General features: G+C 37.0%; 1 protein-coding gene across 2 annotated transcripts in view; it reads left to right on the top strand.

Moving 5' to 3' along the window:
- The window catches only part of TMTC2 (transmembrane O-mannosyltransferase targeting cadherins 2), a 461,860-nt gene extending 454,345 nt beyond the window's left edge, over window positions 1-7,515 (top strand). The window contains exon 11 of one of the 2 annotated variants that reach the window (XM_055396594.2): window positions 4,856-5,013. In XM_055396594.2, the coding sequence (XP_055252569.1) occupies window positions 4,856-4,871 (16 nt within the window). In that variant the 3' untranslated portion in view covers window positions 4,872-5,013. Of the gene's footprint in view, window positions 1-4,855 lie in introns of both variants that reach the window. The other variant, XM_055396593.2, reaches the window with a different exon arrangement.
- Window positions 7,516-7,783: the final 268 nt, after the last annotated feature.

The raw sequence follows: 7,783 nt of genomic DNA on the forward strand, positions 1-7,783 counted from the left end.
ATTTATTTCATTCTTATAACAGTAAACATACAACTATATGGATAATTTTAGCAACACTTGGAGTGAAAATAGATATATAAATTAGACTGTTTTCTCTGGCTTCATCTTTTTCATAGCTTCTCTTTCCTATTGATTTATTTTCATAAAAAGGAAGTGGTCTCAGAGACTAATGGAATACAGAGAGACCAGTTCCTGTGTGGGTTTTCAACTCTAGAACATTTCAACCAAGTCCTTCTTTTCCTTTTTTGTAGGAAAAGAGTGTCCTCTGTTTAAAAATTCTATATTTTAATCCTGTTCCCAGTAGAAAGATTAATTTCCAGTCCTAAATCCCCTTGTGATCTCACTATCCCTTTTCCCTAGATAACTTTCCAAGAGTATGTAATAGGCAAAGCAAGGAAGATGACTTTTTTTTCTAACCCTGTGTGATCAGAATACCCTGTGAGTACAGCTGGATTCCTTGAGAGCCTCAAGAGCAATCGATTAGAATCAGACTTTCATAATTTTGCCTTTGTTCTACCCCACCCCAGTATGCATCTATTATTTTAATTTTGCTTATTTCTTCCAGTGCTCAAGAAGTAAGCCAAAGACCACAGTAAAGTAACAATAAAAGCATAATTCCCTAGAGACTTGGAAACGACGTCATTTGTTGCCTCAGTATGGCTCCTAGTCAACCCCTTTGATGTAAAGCATCTGTTCTCTTCAAGGAAACAAGAAAGATCTGGTTCTCCTTTCTAGTCTGTGAAGTAGGAGCCGGTGTCATTTGCTGTGATGAGTACAAACCCGATGTTCCTGAGTTGCAAGCTGCCTGACTGCCTTGGTTAACATCCTGAACATTTCATCGGCTGTCTTTAATAAAGGAGGATGTGTGTGAGGGAAGACATCAGCAGTTGTGGTTGCTTTTCTATTCCCCAGCCCATGAGTCACAGCTGGCAGAGAGCAGTGACACCACTGTGTAATCAGACAGCCTGTCACCTGGACTTCTTGCCTTTCAGTTATACAGTGAGGTAGTCTTTAAAGGCATTTAGAAAACTTACTTGCTCTTCTTTGGTTATGAAAATTCTTCTCATTCCCTCTCCTTCTAACAATATTTAGTCATTATGGCTTCTGTTAATAAAGTCTCTTTGGAACATTTAATCCCTAAAATAATTACATGGTCAAGAGAAGAATCCTACTTTAAGAAAGGATAGAATATGATCTGATATACTTTATTCTATAGGAACTTCATCCTTTTATAGGAAACTTCATCTCAGAAGACCTAAAAGGACATAGTCTAGAATCTGGAAATGATCTCCAGAACCGTACTTCTCCAATTTTAATAAGCATACAAAGCATCAGGGAGATCTTGTTGAAATTTAGATTCTGACTCAGTATATGCCACCTGAAATCCTGAGTTTCTCTCGAGCTCCCAGGTAATGCCGGTGCTTTTTGTAGCAAGGCTGGAAGACCTGAAAGCATTCAGTCCAGTGGACGTCCACTAAGCTACCCTAGTCAGTGCTGTGGAAGGGACATATAACAGGCTTAAAAGGTAAAGCCCTTGTCTTTGAAGAGAGAAAACAACCGTATAAGAAAACAACCTGTATGCACTTTAACTCATAAATTTTTAACAAAAACATGAAACTGTTTATCAAAATAATGGTTGACTATTAAAGTAGTTACCTAAAGCAGTGATACTTATGTCACAGGTGAGCACACCAGTATGTAAATTTCATCAGTTTCTATTTACTCAAGTAAGAAGCTGTAGTGATGCTTTAAGCATTATATATGTCCATAGAATTTTAAAAATTTTTTAGAACTTTTTTAAACTCTATTAAAATAGACATATTTAAACCAAAATGTCTCATTTGAACATAGAAGTATATAACTGCTTAACAGTATTTAATGATATTCTTAAGTATGCACGTTTTTAGTTTATTTGGATTTTTATTTTTTAAAGAACACAATGAGTATATGAGTATATGTGAGCTTTCAAGAGATTGATTGTCCCACATTAACTTCATAGTGTCTATTTTTTATTACTTTTGCTTAATGAGTATTAGCATGGATAATGCAAAATTATAATTATTTCAAAACATCATTATAAATTAACATTCCAAACTTATTTTGATAGCAGATTTAATTTCCTAGTTGTGCTTTCTTAGAAAATATTAATTTTTTTCATCATTTGACAGCAGAAAGGTTACTTCGAAGTAGTCTAGGAGAAGGACCCCAGGCCACAATTCAGTAACAATAATAGAGCCTGTTTATGTGCCATCTGTGTTCCCCGCTGGCTTTTCCAGGTGTAACCTAAGAAAGGCTTCAGACCTAGTATAGGCAGAGCCAGTTCACAAATCCTCAGCGTTTGGACTCAGTGGTCATTCAGGCACATTGACAGATTCTGTTTTGTGTGTTTGAGATGATGAGTAGACAGAAAAGAGGAACTGACACTTTTACATGATCATATAACATCAACAAGCCTATGAAGCAGGTTCTGTTGTCCCATTTCCAGAAGAAACTGAAGTCTCCACGCTCACTCATCTTCAGGGGCAGAATTGGCATTGGAACCCAGGCAATGTGACTCTGTAACCTCTGAGTGTTTTTAATAATCCCCTTGAGTTGCAATTATAGTTAAGTATAGACTCTGATAATCAAGTGGTTCAAGAAATAACCACCACCCCACAGAGCCATTTAGATTCTCTCAGCCCCATCACTGCGCCTTTTCTATTTCTGGTTAGTAAGGAAAGGCCTCCAACTGTGGCTCTCTCCCCATTTCCTTTCTTCCCACTCTGGACAGAAGGAAGTCTGAACATTTTATCAACTTTGCATATCCAGCAAGCCAGGCTGTGAACATGCTTCACCATCAATTTAGTAGCTGTTTATTGACAGTTGTGCTAAGCTATGGGAGTGAACATAATTCAGAAATGTGTCGCAGCATCAAGAAACTCAGTATAATAATGTGTGGTGTGATAACAGAGTTCTTTTAGGAAGACAGAGTAGGTGGTGTTATTTTAGGTTCCCAATGTGGAGCTATTCACTGCACATGTAATTTAGAGCTATGTTTATTTGGCTTGGTGTTTAAAATTAGAAGTTGACCATCTGTATTTTTCTTGATAAGTGTGGAGTCATCCTGACCAAAAGGTTTTTGAAGGTCAGGAATAGTTTATATTTGCAACATTATTTTTGGAAAGGAAAAAGGATACAGAAAAGTTGGAAAATAGTGCCCAGAAGCTGACTTAAGAGAACTTTGGTATACATCCAGAGACATGTTAGGCAGCCATTGGAGTAAAAATTATAAAGTATGTGTAACAACACAAAAATCATAAACATGCATGCTTTAGACCTTGAGCAGAATGAGACAAGAAAAGGTGAACTTGACATTTGTAGAGTGTTTATTATGTGCATGTACTATACTACATTTATTTTCTCACTTTAACTCTCTAACAACATGCAAAAAACTGATGTTATTTCAGTATTTCATAAATGGAAGAATCGGGGCACAGATATGTTAGGGAACCTCACCAAGGTCACAGCCACTGGTTAAGCAAGAATTCAAATCCAGATCTCTTCAAATCCAAATCCATCTTTTTCCAGTTGATTTACTCTGAGTTATTCAACCATACCCCTCCCCAGCATAGTTTTTGATTTAGAAGTAATTATATTTACAGTAAAGAATAGAGTCATATGAATTCAGTTGAAAAAAATTCTTGCATTGTAAAAACACTAAATTGCAAAAATAATTGTGATTATTTTAGGCTGCATCATAGAGTTGCCAGGAAATTAATAGTTGACACCAGCTGTAAAATGAAAACGTAATCTTAGCATAAACAATTTTGGTTTTATCTGATGTTTGAAGTATGCATTTATGTAACTGCCAAGATATTAACTGTACTTTGTTAGCTAGAAAGTTCCAGGGACAAGACAAGAACAGAAGAGCACTTACTCATAGAAAGCTAGCAAAGTGTTGTTTTTTTTTTCCCCCTCTGGGAGGATCTTGTTATTTATTGTTAACTAATGTTTGAGAATTTGGGTATGGGAACCATTGTATTAAACTAGTACTACTACTGTACATGCTAAGTCACTTCAGCCATGTCCAATTCTTTGCGACCCTATGGACTGTAGCCCCTCATACTCCTCTGTCCATAGGGATTGTCCAGGCAAGAATACTGGAGTGGGCTGCCATGTCCTCCTCCAGGAGATCTTCCCAACCCAGGGATCAAACCCACATCTCTTAGGTCTCCTGCATTGGCAGGTGAGTTCTTTGCCACTAGCGCCACCTGGGAAGCCATGCTGCATACTATATTGCTATATTTATTCTAAACATTGATCATTATAAGTTTAAAAGGTTAAAACTTTATCTCATTAAACTACTTGAGTTAAATTTAGAAGGGGTTTTAGTGATTGCATTTGCATTTTTTTCAGGGTTTTCACCCTAAAAACATCAGTAAAGACGCATATTTGTCACCTTTTCCCACTTAGTTCTTTTCTGTTTTCTTGGCATTGAGTTGAAAAGAAGTTCAGTTCTTTCCATCTAAAATTGTATCCCTTTTAACTTTTTTTCTCATGAAAGGATGGTCTGACTAGGTTACTAGGTCTTCATATGTAACCTATACTTTCTCATTCAGTTCAGTTCAGTTCAGTCGCTCAGTCGTATCTAACTGCCTGCTCTCTTTAAAACCCAAAGTACACAGCAGCTGTTTGAAAACTTTTTTTTTTTCCTTCCTGGTATCCTTATCTATTGGTATAAATTGCTAAATTACTTCCATAAAATGCCTCCAGACATAAGGGAATCATTTGCATAAGTGGATGAAGATTTTTGTCTTCCATGGAGGAAAGCTTCGCACGGTCTGTTAATCGTTTTCCTTCCTCTCTCTGGTTCCAGTATCCGGCTGCTCTGATGAACTTGGGAGCCATCCTGCACCTCAATGGCCGACTCCAGAAGGCTGAGGCCAACTACCTGCGGGCACTACAGCTCAAGCCAGATGACATCATCACACAGTCCAATCTCCGAAAACTCTGGAACATCATGGAAAAGCAAGGCCTAAAGACATCCAAGACCTGACACAGGAAGGCCGGACCGCACCCTCCTCCATACGTGAAAGCCAGACTCATGAAGGAGCCGGGCTTCCCAGCAGTGCTATGACAAGAGCTAGTTCGGACTTGGAGACCAGGGGCAGAGGTTCCCTGAGGCCACCGCCACTTCTGGGAGTATCCACTTTGCTATGGACACAGCCATCAACACCAAAAACGGGGGGAATGTTGGAAATTTCCTGAAGGATATAATTGTTACCCATAAAACTGTAAACCCAAGCACTTAACAGGATCTTTTGGCATTCTAAAAGGGGGAAGGGGTGTAAGTTTCAAATGTGGTTCATTTATGAAAGCTAATTTAGAAATTATACTGTTCCTTAAACACTGTGAGAGAAAGTCAAGGGTGTCTTTTCAACTGTGGTAAACCATTAAGGTCAAGTTCATGGGAGGTGATTCAAGTGTGGTGTGAATTCTGGTGAGCTGGCCATTTGTCTTAACCTTGCTGCCTTCCCTCTTTGGGACAGCCTACTTATCAGTTTCCAAAACCTAGAAAACTTTTCTTTTTCTAATACTGTGTCAGAATCTGTCAGAGTCTATATTTGTTTCCTGACTGAGGCACATAACATTTTATGATTTAGATGTCACCATCATGTGGGCATCCTTTGCTTTTCATGTTCTGTAATGGATGTGCAGGAGAAAGCAAACCACGTTTCTCACTGATGTCCTCGGAGGGGAGGGGAGAGGCCCATGTGTGCCAGGCAGGCATTTTTTACTTTGACGTCACCAATTTTCCCCAAAACTGCCTAGGAGAATTCATTGTTTTAATTCTTAGGTTTTTGAAATTGCCTTGTAAAATGGCTATTCCTAGTTAATACCCGTGCTTATATAAGGAAGTAAATCAAGAGGAACTTTAAAAAGTGTTCTAGTTCCAATACCTAACCAGCAGCTAGTCCAAAAAGGAAGATGCTTTGTGCCTTCCAGATGTTGCTGGGTTAAAAATCAAGTCTGGGTGACAGTGTTACCGACAATTTTATATTTTGGAAAGAATTGGTATGAAATGTTAATCACTTTCTAATAGGTACCAGAACAGCAGTGCTGATAAGTTTTTGAGAAATTATTTTTAATCATACTTGTTCTTCCCAAAAGACGTAAAAAATGACTTATTTTAAGCTGCAGTAGACTATAGCGTTAGTCCATGTGTTTCTAGGTTTCCTGCCAAGTGCTTTTCACTGTTGAAAACTATTTTTCACTAGCAAATTTGGCATTTTATTTCATTGCCTATTAGTAACCACTTCAGTGATCATTTCACAAGTAAAAGACTATAAATGAAGTAGAGAGAAACATTTATTGAACATTTTTTGACTTGCAGTCAAACTTTGTTACTAAAAATTAACTTTGTAAAAACAGCAATCCACTCTGCACTTCTTCCTAGAGAAGGTAGCTATACAGTACACTACATATTTATTTATTTATTATTCTGCCATAGCAAAATAACAAAACCTGACTCATTAAGCCAGTTCTTTGCAACTTAAAGTTAGCTTTGTTTCTTGTCCTTTCATATTCCACGTGTATATGGTCAGCATCCCCATTTAAGGGGAGCTATATGTGCAAATAGATCATAATATGTTTCTTCATATTTTGTATGTTTTGCTGCATATCTGAATATGATGGGGTAAAGAATTTAAAGTAGTGCTTCTATGGCATTAGTGTTTTGGTGAGAAAGATAATGTAGTGAGAGAGATTTGTTAATGGCATTAAAAGAAGGCCCTCCAAATATGTAACATTTTATTGCTAGGCATTTCATTGAAGGGCCAAAAGTTAAATTATAACTGAATCACTGTGTTTTCAGAATGATATTTAATGTTTGACAACAACAAACCCATGGTCAAACCAAAAGCATGGGTTGAGGTATATTTTTCATCTTCTATTGCATTGGCAATTGCAAAGAAAAAAGAAAAAAAGGAATTTAATATAAGGATATAGAGGTGAATTCAATGTCTAACATTTTTATTTATTTAAATAGTTATTGACGTATGATGGCTTCCTCGTCTTAACATTTTGTGTCATTAAATTGTTATTGTTCTTCCCTTCACACACTTGGTTCTTGATAGTTTCACTGATTGCACAGTAGAGGCACCTTCATGTTGACCCAGTTCCCAAGTAGCATAATAATTGGACCTGTGTCATAAAATGCATGGATCATTAATAACTAAATGTCCCTGACACCTTTCACTACAGGGCTGGACTTAGTTACTGACCAACTTGGGGGGAGGGTTGGGGAAGGTCTACAGAACATGGTCAAAAAAATGTCTCCGCTCAGGGATTTATGGTGGGTTATTGCAGACAGTGCTAAAACTATAGAGCACAAGACAAGTTTACTAAATTAAAATTTTATTTTTTTGAGAAACTGTTATTTGTATAAATTATCAAGTTTTGTAGGCTTTCCTTTTGTAGAAATAATTGTTTTATGTGCCAGAGAATTTTGATTTTGTTTTCAACAATAAAGCATTGATAACAAATATGTTTATAAGCCTTTTTTAAAATCTTCTACAGGTGTAATACTTATGTTCTCTTGGATTTTAACAGACCTAGGAGAAATTTGGGAATCTCTGGAAACTTCGCAAACACTATTTTTGATATTAGCTTTGTAGATTCCTGTAGGTTTGTTTTTTAATAACCTCAAGCAAGTTGTGTCACAAATTTGAAACTTTCTCATTTGATCCAGAATTTCCTTGCTAAACAAAAACTCTTCTCTGCACGCTTTGGAAGCCAACAATGA

This window comes from Moschus berezovskii, chromosome 6 (genome assembly GCF_049115385.1).
Source record: "Moschus berezovskii isolate FMDL1 chromosome 6, NW_MosBer_1.0, whole genome shotgun sequence".
Lineage (NCBI taxonomy): Eukaryota > Metazoa > Chordata > Mammalia > Artiodactyla > Moschidae > Moschus > Moschus berezovskii.